Source organism: Sinohyriopsis cumingii, chromosome 9 (assembly GCF_028554795.1).
Source record: "Sinohyriopsis cumingii isolate HCF-2022 chromosome 9, ASM2855479v2, whole genome shotgun sequence".
Lineage (NCBI taxonomy): Eukaryota > Metazoa > Mollusca > Bivalvia > Unionida > Unionidae > Sinohyriopsis > Sinohyriopsis cumingii.
This window is the reverse complement of record NC_142969.1, coordinates 74,490,494-74,511,672: the sequence shown is the minus strand read 5'-3', so window position 1 is coordinate 74,511,672 and position 21,179 is coordinate 74,490,494. Positions and strand designations below refer to the sequence as shown.

Here is a 21,179-nt window from a genome sequence, read left to right as displayed (position 1 = left end):
TGTTATTTCCATTTATCCTCTCCCATCCAACCTTTCACATAATATTTAACGTTTTTCTCACACTAAAATCCCTTTGGTCATGCGTGCCTCTCCTTCATTTATGTTGGCTCCACGAACTTTATATTAATTAAGGAACAGTATAGATATGTGTCATACAGTATTATTAATACATTGGGAATTCTCAAATGTAGTATGAACTTTATTTTCCATGTTCCCTGGAAGTACTGCTTTAGCAACTAATTAAATTTACTTCATTTTGCTACTCTATTAAATAAACTTAAGCATCTGTAAAAAGATGCATCATCTCAATTTATGGAAAACAGAAGTATAATGAAAAGATGAAGGTGGAGAGGAACACTTAATTCACATCAATGCAGCAATAATATCACTACCAGTGCCAGTCATTAATTTTGTCCGTCATAAATCGTGTCGAAATTCCTTCTGAATTACTTAGCCACCATATAGACGTACATGACTATACATGTCAAAGATTTCTAATGCTGATTTTCCCAGTTCCATCCCCTTTGGTTTTACCTTCTTCAGATAGAACAGCACTGAGTCACTTACCTGCAGGGTTAGGGTACCTCAGTGGTATATAGGATATACTAATTTCCTGTCCACCTCTCCAATTTTTCTATACTACAATTTAAGCTACTGGTACATGGCTTTCAAATATGTCTCACCACTTCACTTAGTTTCTCTTATTTCACCTCTTCCATCCTTTGTATTCTGTCTATTTATATATACTATATGGCATAAGAAGTCCCCCACTTGCATAATATGGCTGGCTTTCCCTTTCTAAATGAAGGATGGGCCCAAAAGACCACCCAGTAACTGGATGATACTGACCCAGCATATTAGAAGAATATGACCATTTTCCAAAGTTTGTCATTGATTTCCTGACTCCCACAACCTTATATTTTTCAACTGTCCCTGACGCTGATATGTTTTCCAAATTCCATCTCCCCACTTGTCACTAATTTTAAACCTGACAATGGTAACTGTTGATTCTTTCATTTCCATTCATCCTGCCCTACCTAACCTTACAAAATACCTTTAACTTTTCTAACAGTACTTTTATCGAATACACTGTATAGGTCACAATACAAACATTTGGTATTCTGCAAATTTGTGTACCTGGTCAGGGATAGAATGAGGTCAAAATTTACTTAATTGCTAAAATACTTCAAATAAAGTATTTTTTAAAAATTTAGTGACTTGATAAATTAATGACAGATACAGGAAAATTGGAAAAAATAAAAAAAATTCTGGGATAATAACTCTGAACTGAATAATTTATAAATTAAATGTGCAACACAATTTAAAAAAGAATACCTTTAATTGCAGTTCTGATCCGTCATCTTCCTTTAGTACTTTGCTACCTATCTGCGTGTAGATGTGAGAAAATGGGCCATGCCCTTAAGGAAATAAGTAAAACTTTTTATGTCAACTTCTGTTACAGCTGGTTTTTAGGAAGCTTGCTTTCCATGCATAATTATCACTACATCAATCAATATTTATTTTATAAATATAATTATCAATCATGTAATATACCTTACAGAAACCCATATTACAATAAGAAAAGATGTAATATGCTATATGCCATTACAAATAAAAGAATGGATTCCATTTAAGAAGAACACAAATAAATATTTTTATTCTAATAGAATCTTATATACAAAGCCTCTTTTAATAAATGACTTGCTACTTTTTACAAATTCTAACCACTGATGTGTAAAATTAAAATATTTCAACTACACAAGAATTCTAATTTGTGTTGAAATTATTATTAATTTTTCCAATAAAGGTTAAATGAGTTTGCCTACAAAGAAAATATTTTTAAATGATGATTTAACAAAATAAAAGATCATGAAGTTCAGCTTAATAAAATGTGTCCTTTTATAAACCATTTATTTTATATAAATATGCATCATATTTTCAATATGTATCAATAACACAAATTATCAGGCAATATACTTTCAATATGTATCAATAACACATATTATCAGGCAATATACTTTCAATATGTATCAATAACATATTATCAGGCAACATACTTTCAATATGTATCAATAACAAATCTTATCAGGCAAAATACTTTCAATATGTATCAATAGCACATATTATCAGGCAACATACTTTCAATATGTATCAATAACACATATTATCAGGCAACATACTTTCAATATGTATCAATAACAAATCTTATCAGGCATCCAAAGAAGCTGATGTGCCAGCATAATTTGGAAAACTATCTGAAAATATTTTGTCCAAGCATTAAATGGTCACTGTGAGTTTTACCTAGGTCATGACACAAAGCTGCGACACGAATACACCTTTTATCCTCAGGAGACATTTCTACAGCGCCATCTGGGAGCTTATGAGCTTCAATAGCATTGATCATCTGACATGCTAAATGGTAGACTCTGAAACAATGATTAAATGGCATGCTAAATTGTAGACTCTGGAACAATGATTAAATGGCATGCTAAATGGTAGACTCTGAAACAATGATTAAATGGCATGCTAAATGGTAGACTCTGAAACAATGATTAAATGGCATGCTAAATGGTAGACTCTGGAACAATGATTAAATGGCATGCTAAATGGTAGACTCTGAAACAATGATTAAACGGCATGCTAAATGGTAGACTCTGAAACAATGATTAAATGGCATGCTAAATGGTAGACTCTGGAACAATGATTAAATGGCATGCTAAATGGTAGACTCTGAAACAATGATTAAATGGCATGCTAAATGGTAGACTCTGAAACAATGATTAAATGGCATACTCTGAAACAATGATTAAATGGCATGCTAAATGGTAGACTCTGGAACAATGATTAAATGGCATGCTAAATTGTAGACTCTGGAACAATGATTAAATGGCATGCTAAATGGTAGACTCTGAAACAATGATTAAATGGCATGCTAAATGGTAGACTCTGGAACAATGATTAAATGGCATGCTAAATGGTAGACTCTGGAACAATGATTAAATGGCATGCTAAATGGTAGACTCTGAAACAATGATTAAATGGCATGCTAAATGGTAGACTCTGGAACAATGATCAAATGGCATGCTAAATGGTAGACTGAAACAATGATTAAATGGCATGCTAAATGGTAGACTGAAACAATGATTAAATGGCATGCTAAATGGTAGACTCTGGAACAATGATTAAATGGCATGCTAAATGGTAGACTCTGGAACAATGATTACATGACATGCTAAACGGTAGACTCTGAAACAATGATTAAATGGCATGCTAAATGGCAGACTCTGAAACAATGATTAAATGGCATGCTAAATGGTAGATTCTGAAACAATGATTAAATGGCATGCTAAATTGTAGACTCTGGAACAATGATTAAATGGCATGCTAAATGGTAGACTGAAACAATGATTAAATGGCATGCTAAATGGTTGACTCTGAAACAATGATTAAATGGCATGCTAAATGGTAGACTCTGAAACAATGATTAAATGGCATGCTAAATGGTAGACTCTGGAACAATGATTACATGACATGCTAAATGGTAGACTCTGAAACAATGATTAAATGGCATGCTAAATGGTAGACTTTGAAACAATGATTAAATGGCATGCTAAATTGTAGACTCTGGAACAATGATTAAATGGCATGCTAAATGGTAGACTCTGAAACAATGATTAACACTACAATAAATAACATGATACATCACTGCAGCAGAACATACCAATTGTCTTTTCAAAGTAAAATAATTCAGTTGATAGGAGTCATCATGTTATTAGGAATTATGATAATACATGCTTGGACATTTTGGGTTTGAATTAAGACCTTCTGTTGTTCTAGTTGTTGAGGTTGCTATTTTAAATTTTGCTGGGTAGAATACCAAAACTTCATGCAGGTGATAGTTACTGTGCTCATTTCTTTTGCAAATAAGAATGTTTTGATATAGGTCAAAATGTATTTGTATTTAGAAAGTGTTTATATATTATAATATAATTGGTTAAATGTAGTTTAAGTAATACAAAGTGCATCCTCCTCTAGCTCCTTGCTGGGCCCCTCTTTGTCTACTATGGTTCTCTGCCCAGACATGTCATTGCAGCCAATATATGTTAATAAGCTAGTAACTAAACTTAGATATATAGTCATGTTGAACCAATCAGATGACTGAGTTGAAGCATGTGATGAAACATTGTCAGTTAGATGTCATTTATATAACTGATACACCTGTACAGATGCATTCCTTTTCGTGCAGATGCTGCATTTAATTTTTAACATTATTTGCAGAAAGAAAAAGTATTTCTTCTGTCTGCTTATACCACATGTTACTTTCCGTCTTTTGGGAATATGTTTATTCAACTCACAATGGCTTCTCGTATATCAAGACGAACTTAATTGTTTGACCAGCATTCGCAATGCAGAACTTAACCAGGGCACCATCACTGCAACAAATTCAACTTGTACGTACATTCCAGAAAATTGGACTGCATAAAAAAATTGGTTAAACAGTTCGCTGAGAAAAACATCAAGGTCTTAGTTTCAATTGGAAAGAAGCATCTTCTACAACTGTACTGAGATAATGTGCAGCAGATGATTGATTCAGTTTACTATAAAGTGTCCATTCCATGTTCGATGGAGGCTTACAGCGCAGTCAGAATACACTGCAGCATTGATTTAACCTCGTTAAAACTCCAAAGCAGGTTCCCTTTTTAAAAAATTTGGTACTTTTCATTTGTATCTTTCACAAAACACTATGCACTATCTACCTATTCTTGGCTGTTGGTTAGGCACACAAACTGAACAATATCCCTGATCCAACAAATTCTTTTCTTACTCCAAACTAATGCAATTGCTTTGTAAGCTTTTACTGCACACAGATGCCAGACTTCTAACTGACAATGTATTCTAAAAAAAATAAAAAAAAATTAAAAGTCCTGCCATGATTCACTCACAATGCCTTCTGTGTAGCTCTATTTAAATCCATTTTTCAACTTGCATTTTGGGCATTCCTGTGAATTGGGGAATAACAGTAAGACAAACTGGTTGCAGAAACCCAAACTTAACTTCAGTTCTCTTAGGTTCAGATCAAATACAATGGATTAGTTGTCAAGTTTAAGTGTTAAAACACTCCGAGGGTACCCTTTATTGCCTTAAGTGTCATACCCCCCAATTTACAAGACCAGAGCCCTGGCCATGCGCTGCTTCAATATTTACAAATGCTGGGTTGTCATTTGGACCCACTCTTCCTTACCTGTGAAAGGATTGCCCATAACTATGCAGGAGTTCAACTAATCCTTGCCCACGTTGCTCTTGCTGTGTGGTTTTAATCCTCAATCATTCAAGACTCATAGTTTTAGGATTGGGGCAGCAACAGAGGGTCCTAAGCAGCGTCTATCTGTCAGTCCTATTCGGGTCTTTGATAGGTGGCAGTCTGATGTCTTTAGAAATACATCCGCCTGAGTGATATAATTTCTAGTTTGTAATTCAGTGGTGATTTCTTTTTTTTCTTTCTTTCTATACATTACTAAAGCACTTTCTACTGCCTGGTTCTGTTTTCCAACTTGTCGGTGCACACTTGTGTCAATCAATGCACTATTCCGCTTCTTTACTTAGAGATACCATCATACAAATTTGGAACACTTCAGAGATGTTGTATAGCTGTTCATGCCAGTCATTCATTTTAACATTCCTCTGCTACACTGTCATTTCAGCTGTATCTTCTATTAGAGGATGTGAATTCCTAACTGGTTATAAATACATATATCTAATATTGATACGTTTAGGCACATCTGGATTGTTATGCAGTTTGAAATCTAGTTCATGCATTTTCCATGTTATTGCATTATCAATCATTATTATCTTTATCCTTACATTTCTTTTAATTGGGAGCCTTCGTTACAGTCGCACTGTTCCATAGTCACAGAGCTCTCTTCTCTTCGTTTGGGCCAATGCCAAGTTTCATGCATTCACAACTTTGCTTTTGACCCCCAATTTGTGTCAGTACTTAAATGTACTCAACTATTATGCCCATATTATTCATACTCGCTTTCTACAGTGCATGTATTGAGTATCGGCTGATGTTTGTTATCATAGCAATCCTCAGGATCAGACTTATCGAGTTTTGGTTATCAGTGTCCCTATACCCGCTATCAGCCCCTTGTGGCTCCACATACAGGTGTCAGACACTCTTCACAACCCTACAAACTCCCCCAAGTCTCTCTTCCTGAGGTATTCCTATAGAAACAATTCAGAACTCGGCTGGTGCAGTGGGCTGTGACAGGATTTGCCCCCATTATGCCAAAGATTATTTATATTTACAATAAAGTTTATACTGAACCTATGTATTGTGTGTTATTTAAAAATATTTCAAATGATTCTATTATTGGATCTAATATGAAATATGCGACCTGTAATTTGTTTAAATATTAAAGAACTAGAAAGTTGCTAGGAACAAAAACAAAATTATTATCTGCATTACATGCAATTATGTACAATTATGTGCAGACCTTCCTTTACTTAAACGAGATATATAAAACAAATAATCCTTGTAATAAAAAACATTATTCTGCAACGGAATAAACAGCATACAGTAAAGATTGTTTACTACACTCTTGGATAAACTGTTTTCTTTGAATGAGTTTCCTGTCCCCTACCAAATTTCTGATTATTAAATTTTCCAAAGACTATGTTATAACATTTTCATTTTTATACCATTTAACTGGTTATAGTATTTGATTTGTGAGATCTGTATGATATTTAATTACACATTTCTGTTTAATGTGATTGTCTTTCTACTCCTGTGAAGTTGATACATGGTAATTCATCCCACTAGCAAGTGCAAATGTTAAGAGACTCATCAATTGAACATGTCAATAGTTCTAAGGTAGAATACCTGTTTCATGGAAGGTACACATGATCACGAGCTTTATAAATAATCAAAATATGGTACTTGGTTCAGCCCACAGATGTGCAAATAAAGGATTTGCATAAAAACTTAAATGTGCAGTTTCGTCTGCAAAAGTTCATGTATCGTAACTACTGTAAAGCCATGTCTCCAACTTGAAACATGGATCATAATGGCCAATATTCATGTATAGGTGACTCAGTTTGTCTGGCTAATGTCTGTCAAGTATGTAGTTACTTGGTTTATTGCATAACTCTAAGAAAGCTCAATCATTTATTTGTCCCACTGTAAATGCTGTAGTAAATTTGTATGTTCTCCTGTCTACCTTTACATTTCTCTCTGGTTTCTAGCCATGCTTATGCAACAACCACTGTACCTAGAGAAATTAACACAGCAGGCTGATTTAAATGCCTTTCTTTATACCCTCACTGAATTTTCAAAATATATATATATATATATTTAAGAGACCGCCGTAAAGCTGAGAGGCTCTGGCTTTCCACCAGACTCACTATTCATAAGCAAATCTATGAAGTCGCTAAGAAGAATGTCACAGATATAGTCCATGCAGCGAAATCAGCCCACTACACTACTAAGATCATGGAAAGTTCCAGCTGCAAAGAGCTCTTCGAGATTACTAACAAGCTAATGTCAAGGAACAAATCAACACCACTTCCAACTACCTTCTCTCCAGTCGACCTTCCGGACATGTCTGCAAATTTCTTCTGTGACAAAGTACAAACCATTAGAGATAAGCTTGACACCACAATTTCAACTGACTCGTCGTCACCATACAGTTGGGATACAGAATTTGAGCAGCAACCATTAGCAGCATTTGAACCTGTCTCTATGGATTTCGTATGTACAATCGTGATGAAGACTGCACCAAAGTCATCTGAACTTGATCCAATTCCAACATCACTGCTGCTTCAGTGCTTAGATCCAGTATTGCCTTCACTAACTGATGTTATTAATACCTCTCTCTCATCTGGGGAATTCCCATCATTTTTCAAAACTGCCATTGTAAAGCCTCTGCTGAAGAAACCAACACTAGACCATAACGATTTAAAAAACTACCGCCCAGTTTCTAATCAAACATTTATTTCAAAAATCTTAGAAAAGGTTGTTCTATCCCAGCTTGTATCTCACCTAAATTTAAATAGTCTTTTTAGCAATGTACAATCTGCATATCGCCCTTGCCACAATACAGAAACTACTCTTCTAAAAGTAGTTAATGACATTCTCTCTGCGCTGGATAGCAGAAAGATTACAGTCCTCACCCTCCTTGATTTGTCTGCAGCATTTGACACAATAGACCATGATATATTACTTCACCGTCTCCAGCATGTATTTGGCATTCATGATACAGCCTTACTGTGGTTCAAGTCCTACTTGGTCAACAGGACACAAATTGTATCTGCAAATGGAATACACTCCAGCCCAGTTGATCTATGTTGTGATGTTCCACATGGGTCTGTTCTTGGACCTGTTCTCTACATTCTGTACACTCAGTCGCTCTCAAGTGTCATTGATCATCATCCAGTGTCTCACCAATTGTACACCGATGACACCCAAATATACAAATCTAGCCACCCAACTGAAGTTGATGCTACCATCCAAGGTGTAGGGAGGTGCATTTCTAATTTGAAATCATGGATGACTTGTAACAAGTTGCAGATGAATGATGATAAAACTGAGGCCATTCTGATCACAACACAAAGACTTTCTCATTCACATCCTTTACCTCAAACAATAAATATCAGCAACGCCAACATTAAATTCACACAATCAGTATGAAACCTAAGTGTTACTCTGGACAGTACTCTCACATTGTACCAACATGTCATGAACATATGCAAGGCTGCATATCTTGAGCTGAGACACATCAGCTCAATTTGCAAATATCTTTCAGTTGATGCCACTAAAACACTTGTGTGTTCATTAGTACTTTCAAGACTGGACTATTGTAACTCAATTCTGTCTGGTTCATCTCAATATCTACTCCAGAAACTTCATAAAGTTCAAAACACAGCTGCTCGGATCATACTTAGAGTACCACGATCAGAGCACACCTCCCCGCTGTTCTATACCCTACACTGGCTATCCATTCAATCCAGAATCAAACACAAAATTTGTTCTCTGTGCTACATTTCACTGTCAGACTCTAGTCCAACATACCTATCTGACCTCACCCATGTGTACACACCAGCAAGATACTTATGCTCCTCTTCTGACAATCGTATACTCATTATTCCCACTATGAAAACAAAGTCATATGGACAGCGTTCTTTTGCATACCAGGGCCCAGGAACATGGAATGAATTGCCCACTGAACTTAGACACAAAGACACAGTGATCACATTCAAGAGGCCTCTCAAAACTCACTTATTTCGACTGCAAGAACAAACTTAAAGACCTAATAATGTTTCCTACCTGAAATATTCTCAGCATGATTTTTATTTTTTTTAATGTTTTTCTAATTTCGTGTTTGTTTTTGTAATAATATTATTATATTTCTTATCTTATAGGTGTTGTCTAATGTTGTAAAGCACTTAGAGCATCTAAAGATTAGGCGCTATTCAAAGTCCTCATCATTATATATATATATATATATATATATATATATATATATATATATATATATATATATTCATTTGAATAGGTTAATTCTGAAAAAAGCATGCCTCATGTAGCCATCCATTAGCAACTCAACACCCATTAGCGACTCAACACGCATTAGCAACTCAACACCCATTAGCAACTCAACACCCATTAGCAACTCAAAGCAAAGTCTTTCCACCAGAAGCTACAAATCAACAGAGTCCACCACAGAAGGTCACATTCTGCAACTTAGAAAATCAGTCATAAAGACACACATGGCCATTTGTGATTCTAAATTCTATAATGAAAGCTCTTTGTGCTCAAATTTTGCAATGTTTAAAATGAAGAACAGATTGACAATTGTTTAATAAATCACTGCATATAATTGTTTAATAAATCACTGCATATAAAGCTGCAACAAATTCCAAGACTGTCTTTTAAGAGTAACAGATTTTGGGACAAAGGGCAATATGAAGAATTATACATACCCGATACTATGGGCAAAACGTGTGTGTGTAGCCCCAGGGTAGACAAAGTCTGCAAAGGCCAGTTGTTTAATATATCTCAGGCGCTGAAAGTATAGTGTGTCAATAATCTTCACAGCCAACGCATCAAGGTGTATTATTCCGTGAACAGGGTCAAGTACAATCTGCAGATATATGAAAGAAAAAATGTAAACATGGCAGCTCACTTTCCTTACAAACTGTGTATTCCCTGTCCCCAGTTCCTCTCAACAGCATACCTGTGAACATACATACATACAAACATACATACATACATACATACATACAAACATACATACATACGTATGCACGTGCATGCATGCATACATACATACATACATACATATAAGCATACATACATACATACATACATACATACATACATGCATCAACACACACACACACACACACATACATACATATGCAGATGGATAGAAAGATGAGCATAGTGAAGGAAAAGAAAACTATTTGTTTCATTGACAACAATACCGACAATAGCATGGCATTTTCCTGCATTTGTCTGTCAGTTGTTGTGTATGTGTTTGCAAGTTACTGTGTAGGCATGTCTGTAGGTTGCTGTTTTGTGTATGTGGGTTGCTTTGTAGATATGTCTGTATGTTCTTGTGTTGGCATATGTACACACTTGAACAGGTATGTCTGTAGTTGTTTTCTAGGTGATGGCTATTGTGTAGTTGTATATGTAGGGTTTTGTTTAGACATGTCAAATGTTGTGTATGCATGTCTAGCTGTTTTGCATGTGTGCATGCAAGTTGGTACATCAGTAGTTGTATTTTTTTTATAAGTCTGTAAGTTGCTATGTCTATTGGTTTTGTCAGTGTGCATGCAAGCTATTGTGCAAGTATGTCTTTATACCTTTTTTGTAGGTGTGTTTACAATTTGTTATGTAGGTATGTATTTAGTTGTTTTGTAGGTGTGTTTGCAATTTGGTATGTAGGTATGTATTTAGTTGTTTTGTAGGTATGTATTTAGTTGTTGTGTAGGTGTAGGTGTGTATTTAGTTGTTGTGTAGGTGTAGGTGTGTATTTAGTTGTTGTGTAGGTGTAGGTGCATATTTAGTTGTTGTGTAGGTGTACATGTGTATTTAGTTGTTGTGTAGGTGTAGGTGTGTATGTAAGTTGTTGTGTAGGTGTAGGTGTGTATTTAGTTGTTGTGTAGGTGTAGGTGTGTATGCAAGTTGTTGTGTAGGTGTAGGTGTGTATTTAGTTGTTGTGTAGGTGTAGGTGTGTATGTAAGTTGTTGTGTAGGTGTAGGTGTGTATTTAGTTGTTGTGTAGGTGTAGGTGTGTATGCAAGTTGTTGTGTAGGTGCTCTGCAGAATACTGCCTTGTTGCAGAATCAAAACCATGTGGACTAAATGAATTTTTACTCATGATATTTTTTTACTTTATAGGTTTCTTCACTGGCCATTTAAGATGAGTAAGGACTTGTTGCTAACCCAGCTGGATATGCACACACAAATTAAGTGTCTTTCCAGAGTATCTGTTTCACTGTACTTTCTATATTTTTCATTTTATCAACCTGAAACATAAAGTTAAATTCATCAAAAATAAGGTAGAATTTCATATTTTATGTATTTAACATAGATCATAATAATGAATATATATAACATATATAAAATGAAACGTATATAAAATAAGGAATTTCATTTCTATTGCTGACTGCTCCGGTGGCCTAGTGATTCGAACCCTGGCTGAGTCATACCAAAGACTTACAAAAATGGTACTAACAGCTGCCTCACCTGGTGTTCATCATTATGAGGTTAGTGTTAGGGCTGGTCAGCCTGATGTCAGGATAATGTGACTGAGTGGAACATGATGCTACATGTCTGCAGCATAATGCCCCAGTGCTATACATTTTATAAACTGACAGCTTGCAGGCATCGTAGCAATATGACTGAAAAATTGTTAAAGCCAAGTTAAAAATCCGAAACACACACACACACACATTTCTGCTGCACTATGGTATACTTTGATTATTTTAGAACAGTCAATATATTGCCAAAGAAGTCAACAAGGTTTGCAGAACAGGGTACTTTACACCAAGCTTTATGAACAATCTTAAACAGGTCCAAGTCTATCTATCTATCTATCTATCTATCTATCTATCTATCTATCTGTCTGTCTGTCTATCTGTCTATCTATCTATCTACATGTATCATATTTACATACATTTATACTTAAATTACATGAATATCTATATATTAAAGTCATTATAATAGTTGCATTTCTAAACAAAGAAAATCAAAAGTTGAGAGATAATTACTGAATTTAAATATATATTTGATTAATATGAGACATAATATTTTTGATTAATATGGGACATAATATTTTGATTACTATGGGACATAATATTTTTGATTAATATGGGACATAATATATTTGATTAATATGGGACATAATATTTTTGGTTAATATGGGACATAATATATTTTATTAATATGGGACATAATATTTTTGATTAATATGGGACATAATATTTTTGATCAATATGGGACAATATTTTTGATTAATATGGGACATATTTTTTATTAATATGGGACATAATATTTTTGATTAACACAGGACATAATATTTTTGATTAATATGGGACATAATATATTTAATTAATATGGGACATAATATATTTAATTAATATGGGACAAAATATATTTAATTAATATGGGACACATCCATTTTCAATTCAAACTATTCTGTCAACAATTTGCTATTTACCTGACAGCCATCATTTTGTTTTTTACTTGTTTAAAAGCAGAGAGGCAGCAATACTGGACATCAGAAAGACGCTATTTTTTATTTACAAATGACGAACCAGACGTCTTAAGAGGTCTTTCATTGAAAGTCCCATATTATGACCAGCAATTACACGAGTTTAAAGATGGCTGATGTGCAGGCCACATTGGGTACCATTTTCATTTAGGACTATCTAAACCTTATCAAAAACTCTTCCAACATAATTCCCATGCTGACATAATCATTCATTCAAGAGAAGCAACTGTAGTAAAGCATCTAACATAGTGAATCTTCTTGTACATACATGTATCACACAGTATGCCACATGTATGTTTTCTATCAGTTTAATATGCTGCATGCTTCCCACTCTGCCCCTATCCCCTCCATCACTGCAAATAACACCCAAATATAGTGAAGGCTGGATCTAGAAATATTGTTTATTGGAATGTAATGAAGTGAGCAAGGGGGCTATGGGATGGAGCACATGGTAGGTGTGTTGGGGGGGGAGGTGGCAGTCATCCAGAAGCCCCTATAGTTTAAACAATGTCAGTTCATAATTTTAACCGTTTAACTGTAAAGGAAAACTAACTCTATGAAACATACCAGTAGTTTCATTTTGAAGGGGGAGGGGGTAAAATATTTCATCACATTATAAGTCTTACTTCTGATCCAAGCCACTTTTTTCATTTGAAAATAATTTATACAATGGCCAGAAAATACAGAATATTGATATAAAAACCATACAGATTAAGTGGCATTTTATCTATTATCATCACACTAAGTATGCAAAATAAACTATATTTATTACCAAATATCATTATTCTTCCTTATGATGCAGGCTAAAATCTTTGCACACAGGGCACAATATATGCAGAGAGGATTCTAATTCAAAGCCTCTTTCGATATCAAAATGATTGGAGACTTGACCATTAATAATTACACAAAATTTCATATTCTGATCAACAGAAAATTATTTTCCCAATTTTTTTTATCAGTAGGAAAATTGAAAAAAAATTTGGCCATGCAAAAGGAAAAGAAATCAAAACTTTGTCCATAAATATTTGTAAGTATAAATCTACATTATACAATGATTAGCTTATTGCTTGTCTTATCCGTTTTTCCTGGAAGGTAACTTGAAAACACTATTCAACAATATAGGTACACCTCACGAATTTGCAGAAAATCGACTATAAAAAAAAATTGATATCCCCAAATCTCCTAGATAGAATGTTTCAATTACTAATCTTGAAAGGGGGCCCCGAGTGGCTGAGTGGTCTAAAGCGCTCTCCATTATGGATCAATGCCATCTCACCTCTGTCTGCGTAGGTTCGAGTCTCGGATTCAGCCAATGTGGGTATGTGAGAAAGCTTGCCAGTAGCTTCTTGAGGGTCGGTGGTTCTTTCCAGGGATTTCCTGGGTTCCTCCTCCACCATTAATACTGGCCGTCATGTATAGCCTATCATGTGCTGAAAAATGGCGTTCAACCCTACAACAACAAACAACAACTAATCTTGAAGAAAATATACTGAAAACTAATCTCTTCTTTTCTTGCAATCCCCAACCCCTGACAATTCATTGCAGCAATATTTACTGACCAGACATAAACTTTATATGTCACTAAGTATGACTCAGCTGGGGTTTGAACCTGGGACTCCTCCATTCTAGGCAGATGCTTTAAGCACTATGCCACTAGGTATGACTCAGCTGGGGGTTTGAACCTGTGACTCCTCCATTCGAGGCAGATGCTTTAAGCACTATGCCACTAGGTCTGGTAAGTTTGTAATGCTTTTATTATACATTTATTTTGGTGCAGAAACCATAAAGAACTCGTATATGACTGATTTATAAACAAACCATGCCCATTGAGAGCACTTAACAATAATGCCCTATATTGTAAAACCTCAAGAACAATGCTAAAAGTTGATGATGTATTAAAAAAATTAAGTGTTTTATATCAGAGTAAAAAAAAAAAACATGGAAAATGACATGAATTGTTTGGAGCAAAATTAAATGTAACAGAAAGCAGAGTAAAACTAGAAAGAAAAGAAGAGAAAAACATATGAAATTGGGCTTGCAGAAGCAAACTGAAGAAAATGACCAAGATTAAGAAAAAAAAGGTGCAGCAATAGCTAAAACAAAGAAATTTTATTCATATATATATATATATATATATATATATATATATATATATATATATGTATATGCATATATATATATATATATATATATATATATATATATATATATATATATATATATATATATATATATAAAGATATGAACAATGACATGAAATACAATCAAATGATGAGACCACCTTTGGTACACCTACGAAATAATGTAAGGTATTATCAGGTGTGTAAACATCAAAATACAAGAATAAAAGGAGTTCATGCATTCACTACAGTATCATGTACTAGACTAATGAATACATATTTGCAGCTCATATATAATAAAAATAAGAACTTGATTTTTAAGATGCACACCATGTGTAGAGGTAAGGAAACATTGCAACCAGACACAAGGTATCATAAATTCTTAAAGATATGTCATTTACACTCAAGTACATTATTAATAACAGTTGTTAGAAATACCAAACTACACTCAAAAATTGGAATCAACACTAAAATACTGATGTATTTTTTCAGAATATATTATACACCCTAATATTACCATTTGTAATTAATTTAATAATAATAAACACCAAAACAAACTTTATTTAACTTTACTTTTTCCCAACTGAAGCAATTTTGACACAAATTATTTCCTTTCTCCCAATTTCTAACACAAATTTTAATTTTTAGCGACATCACACTATAGCACTTCTTTTTACTTGACTGGACAGGTATGATCAATTGGTCAGAGCATAACATAAAAGAGTCATTTATAACTGTATGAAACCAGAATGTGTACTTAAATATTTAAGTGTACATATCATATACTTATTTGCTTTAAATTAATAATGACACAAAATTTGTAAAAGACAAAACATCACAAGGAAGACTACTTAGACCAGGATAACTCCACTGACACAGGAAAAGTGGAGTAATTGTTGTTGAAATCAGAGTCATGCATTAAATGCATTCCATGTGGCTTAAAAAGGTTGTCTTCATTTTGAATATGAAGGAAAATCTTCGAATAAAGGGAATAATTCTTTTTAACGAGACTGTGATGGGCTGGATACACCTGCTCGTGCATCCCTACATATTACTTTCTATCGGATCATGGGATCTGGACATGATTTTTTTAATAACTTTTAAAACCGGAAGTTGGCCTGACCAACATGTACTACAGTCTCCTGAATAAAAACTATATGTACAGGAAAAGGATCACATGCATGCTATGAGATAGCTAAGAATTTTTGTTTTTAGTCTGACAAAAGCGATATTTTTAAAAGTTAAATTAAATACATAATATCGGCAAATACTTTTGGCACTTTCAGATCTGAAGCTTTCATTATAAAATCGTGTAGATAGATAGATAGATAGACAGACAGACAGACAGATAGATAGATAGATAGATAGATAGATAGATAGATATGACTCGCTTTTAATTGGGCATGTCTTTTAAAAACAAAACACATCAAACTGCACTAATGAGGTCTAATAAAATTATTTTAAGTTGTTTTGGGTGTAAAAGGCTGAAAATAGTTAATTTTATCACAGGAGTCTGACATTTTATCAATAAAGTACGACGAAATCTCTGTCAACACGAAATTACCTATAATTAATCACAACGAGTACACTCAGTAGACTTTCGTGATAAGTTAACTGACCGTTAGTCTGACTTAACACCTTCAGACTTATTTAAAACACGCGACTCCAAAGAACGCTAAAAAATATATTACACTAATCACCCTTCTTAGCATATACTCCAGTATTTATATTATGGGTAAGTTAACGCCCGGAAGAGCTACCATGGGAAGTAACTCTTCCATTTGCAATGTACTTTGTTTTCTACACCACAAAAAAAACTTCTAAACATGACAGCCCTTAAAAAAATATTATTTTTTTTTGCATTAGCAAAGATATTAATTATACATTTTCAAACAGAGCCAATAAAAAATATTTACACAGTGCGAAGCAGTGGACTCCATATTGTAATCTAAGTTGTTTATGAAAACGGTAAGAAATTATTATTATTATTATTATTATTATTACTTACTTACTATATACTCCTTTTTTTCTCCCTTAACATTACATTATCAGAATTGTGCAGTATTCTACGATAATGGACACCTTGATATTGCACGCACGTGGACGAAACGTGTGTCTAAGAACAGTATATTTGTAATTGGATCTACTTTGTATCAACAATCCATGCACACTCATGTAGTACACTTTAGGTTTCAGTTTATTAGATTTGTTTCTATATGAACTAAAACAGTTATTTCGTCTATCCGAAAGTAAAGAATATAAAGTGAACAATGTGGAGGAGTTTACTGATTCACTAATGAAACTTAAAACAAGCAAACGAATGAACTTGATATCAACAAGGTCCACAACCCAAAGCAGGTAGTTCCGTACCCAAAACAATGTTCGTTTCGTACCCAACGATATGGTCATTTTGTACCCAAAACTAGAATCATTTATTGCACACATTTAAGTACAATAATAATAATAATAATAATAATGAGGACTTTGTATAGCGCCTAATCTTCAGAAGCTCTAAGCGCTTTACAACATTAAACAACACCTGTAAGATAAAAAAACATATAATAATATTATTGCAAAAAACAAACACAATGAAATTAGAAAAACATTTATAAAAAAAAAAAAAAAAAAAAAAAAAACATGCTGAGAATATTTCAGGTAGGAAACATTATTACGTCTTTAAGTTTGTACTTGCAGTCGAAATAAGTGAGTTTTAAGAGCCCTCTTGAATGTGATCGCTGTGTCTTTGTGTCTATGTTCAGTGGGCAATTCATTCCACGTTGCTCGGCCCTGGTATGCAGAAGAACGCTGTCCATATGACTTTGTTTTCATAGTGGGAATAATGAGTATACGATTGTCAGAAGAGGAGGGTAAGTATCTTGCTGGTGTGTACACATGGGTGAGGTCAGATAGGTATGTTGGACTAGAGTCTGACAGTGAAATGTAGCACAGAGAACAAATTTTGTGTTTGATTCTGGATCGAATGGATAGCCTGTGTAGGGTATAGAGCAGCGGGGAGGTGTGCTCTGATCGTGGTACTCTAAGTATGATCCAAGCAGCTGTGTTTTGAACTTTTTCAAGTTTCTGGAGTAGATATTGAGATGAACCAGACACAATTGAGTTACATTAGTCCGGTCTTGAAAGTACTAATGAACACACAAGTGTTTTAGTGACATCAACTGAAAGATATGTGCGAATTGAGCTGATGCGTCTCAGCTCAAGATATGCAGCCTTGCATATGTTCATGACATGTTGGTACAATGTGAGAGCACTGTCCAGAGTAACACCTAGGTTTCGTACTGATTGTGTGAATTTAATGTTGGCATTGCTGATATTTATTGTTTGAGGTAAAGGATGTGAATGAGAAAGTCTTTGTGTTGTGATCGGAATGGCCTCAGTTTTATCATCATTCATCTGCAGCTTGTTACATGTCATCCATGATTTCACATCAGGAATGCACCTCTCTACACCTTGGATGGTAGCATCAGCTTCAGTTGGGTGGTAGATTTGTATATTTGGGTGTCATCAACGTACAGTTGGTGAGACACTGGATGATGATCTATGACACTTGAGAGCGACTGAGTGTACAGAATGTAGAGAACAGGTCCAACAACAGACCCCTGTGGAACACCACAACATAGATCAACTGGGCTGGAGTGTATTCCATTTGCAGATACAATTTGTGTCCTGTTGACCAAGTAGGACTTGAACCACAGTAAGGCTGTATCATGAATGCCAAATACATGCTGAAGACGGTGAAGATTACATAAACAGTACATTTTCTACATCTTTCAAACTGTTACATATTCGATTTCCGGCATTGCCTTGGTAACAGATGTATGTCGTATTACCTGGGGCGCATTATATATGTTTTAATCCTGGAGAATCCAAAATATTCATAAGTTTATTCAGTTTTTTTTTAAGACATTAAACCACTAGCTTTAAAATAAAGAAGTAAATATATGTAAAATGCAGAGACAAGTTAAATTTACACCTACACCACCCCACCCCACCCCACCCCAACTATTTATCGGTGCTTGGACAATTTCGCCCGGCTATGCTTTACTCATGCAATTTTGATGGTAGGAACAGTTTGTTAGATAAAATATAGGTTCGTAATTAGAGAGGGAGCGGTAAATGTGACAATACGGTGTATTTGACCCATATATAATGTGTACGAATTGACCATCACCTTGAGTACGAAACGGCCATCACCTTTGGTACGAAACGACCAATTTATACTGGGTACGAACTGACTTTGGTACAGATTGACCATAAGCCACACAACCAACGTGAGTGACGCAGATTGGAAAATGCCATTCTGATAATTTTATACAGTTACTTAGGATAAATATTCGTATCTTTTCGTTAATGTAATTGTGCAGAATTGTTCTAGGGTATTTAAAAATAGCATAGAAAAGCATACTGAGGGCAAGGGCTATAGAATATCTATCAGATACGTACAACTTTATACGTTAAAGTCCGAAATTAGTGGGGGGAAAATGCAACTGAAGGTTTTGGAAGAAAAGCAAAGGCCTCAGAACCAAAAAGCCAAGACGGCGAAGAGTTCGCATTTCCGCTAGGTGAATGGCGTGTGACAAACAAGCTGCTTTGCAGTTTTTCGAGTTAACTTTGTTGATACAATGTTTCGGATTTAGGTTAGAGATATACGCCATACAGGTCATAACCTAGCTGGGGGAGCATGTAAAGATACCACGCACAAACATGTCTTCTTTAGCTGGTAGTAAGAATGGCAACAAAAATACATACATATTGCATCTTGAATTTCCTCAAAATGTACATTCTTAGTTCTGCAAATCCGAATTACAAGAACTATGTCATTGTTTCTAAAGCTTGATTACACATGTCGAAATTGTACTGTAATTTCAACTCTGTTCCAAGTGCAACACCATTCTATTTACTGTGTTCAAAATTAAATGAAGGCGATATTCCATAGTGTCTTTTTAATAATTAGAACTGAAACAGTTCTTATATTTCCCACATGATGATTACAAGTATTGAGTGACAGAAAAGAAACACACATGCAGACTAGTATAGACACACCTCTCTTTGTTCGAATCAGACACGTGTATTTTATGTGGAGTTGAATAAATCGTCTAGTGGAACTGAGTAGCTTCGACACAAAAGAAAACATTCCAGTCATTTCAGGCCAACTGGAAAAGCTGTTGCTATTGGCATTCATTTACAACATGTTTAAATTTCAGTTTTATATAGATGTCGAGCGCGCGACTAAATTCAAATTTCGTTGGGCGGAGTTATGTGTGCATTAATATTGATTGTATACTGATGAATCTGCGCGTGTGTATTTATTTTGGAATACAGCATCAATTCAGTTACCTTGTTTCTTGTAGTGTATTTGTATCTCATTAAGCCTTGGATATAATAATGTAATGAGTATATAATAAAAGGATTAGTTTAATTGTTTGGAAAATATGAACTCGTTTTGTCGGATGGATACTGTACTCCACAAGGTCGTGCAGTATCCATCCGAAAAAAACTCCATCATATTTTACCATACAAATGCTGTAACTTATTATTATTATATTATTATTATTATTATTAAAAAAAAACTGTATAGCCAACACTATTTTATGCTCATATGTTTGTCTCTGCTGATTTAACACCTTCAATATCGTGCAGTATTTTACGATACTGAACACCTTGATATTGCACTCATGTGCACGAAATGTGTGCTTAAAAATATTATCGTGTATTAGGAACTACTTTATAAACAAGCCATGTACATTCTTGTATTGGACGCTTTACATGTTGGTTGATTAGAGTTGTTCGTGAAAGAAAGAAACAAAACTGTTTCATCCATTTGAAAGTATAGTTTGGGATTCTTCATCTGATAAACTTTCACATATTTATTAACACACTAGATTACATTTTTCAAGATGAAAGTAGTTGCTGTTAGGTTGGTTTGCTTTATTTCCTTCATAGGTATAATTTAGTAACTCGCACAAAGAAAGAGATACAGTAAATCGACAAATTACACATAAATGCTTCTGGACAAATCAAGTACAGAATATCATATAGACAGAAATATTATATAAAACAAAACCTAAAAGAGAATTACATATTCCAAATCATATACCTATATGGAACAGAAATCTAATATAGATATAATCAAGAATATAAATTCAAATCAGCTAAATCTATAATCTATTTTATTATAGTAATGACGCATTTTCAAGTTTTAAAGCATTATTTCATACACCAAACTCCTGTAAATAATTTCGTTGGACGTTATTGGTGAA

At 34.3% G+C, this 21,179-nt stretch overlaps 1 protein-coding gene across 4 annotated transcripts in view; it reads right to left on the bottom strand.

Annotated features, from left to right (window-relative positions):
• LOC149792036 (deoxynucleoside triphosphate triphosphohydrolase SAMHD1-like) overlaps positions 1 to 16,652 on the bottom strand; it is a 62,667-nt gene extending 46,015 nt beyond the window's left edge. For 3 of the 4 annotated variants that reach the window (XM_089970526.1, XM_089970527.1, XM_089970528.1), the window contains exons 1-5: positions 16,466 to 16,652; positions 11,400 to 11,534; positions 9,982 to 10,142; positions 2,302 to 2,426; positions 1,336 to 1,418 (exon numbers count right to left, since the gene is read on the bottom strand). In XM_089970526.1, the coding sequence (XP_089826652.1) occupies positions 1,336 to 1,418; positions 2,302 to 2,426; positions 9,982 to 10,142; positions 11,400 to 11,423 (393 nt within the window). In that variant the 5' untranslated portion in view covers positions 11,424 to 11,534; positions 16,466 to 16,652. Of the gene's footprint in view, positions 1 to 1,335; positions 1,419 to 2,301; positions 2,427 to 5,242; positions 5,448 to 9,981; positions 10,143 to 11,399; positions 11,535 to 16,465 lie in introns of those variants that run through there. The other variant, XM_089970529.1, reaches the window with a different exon arrangement.
• Positions 16,653 to 21,179: the final 4,527 nt, after the last annotated feature.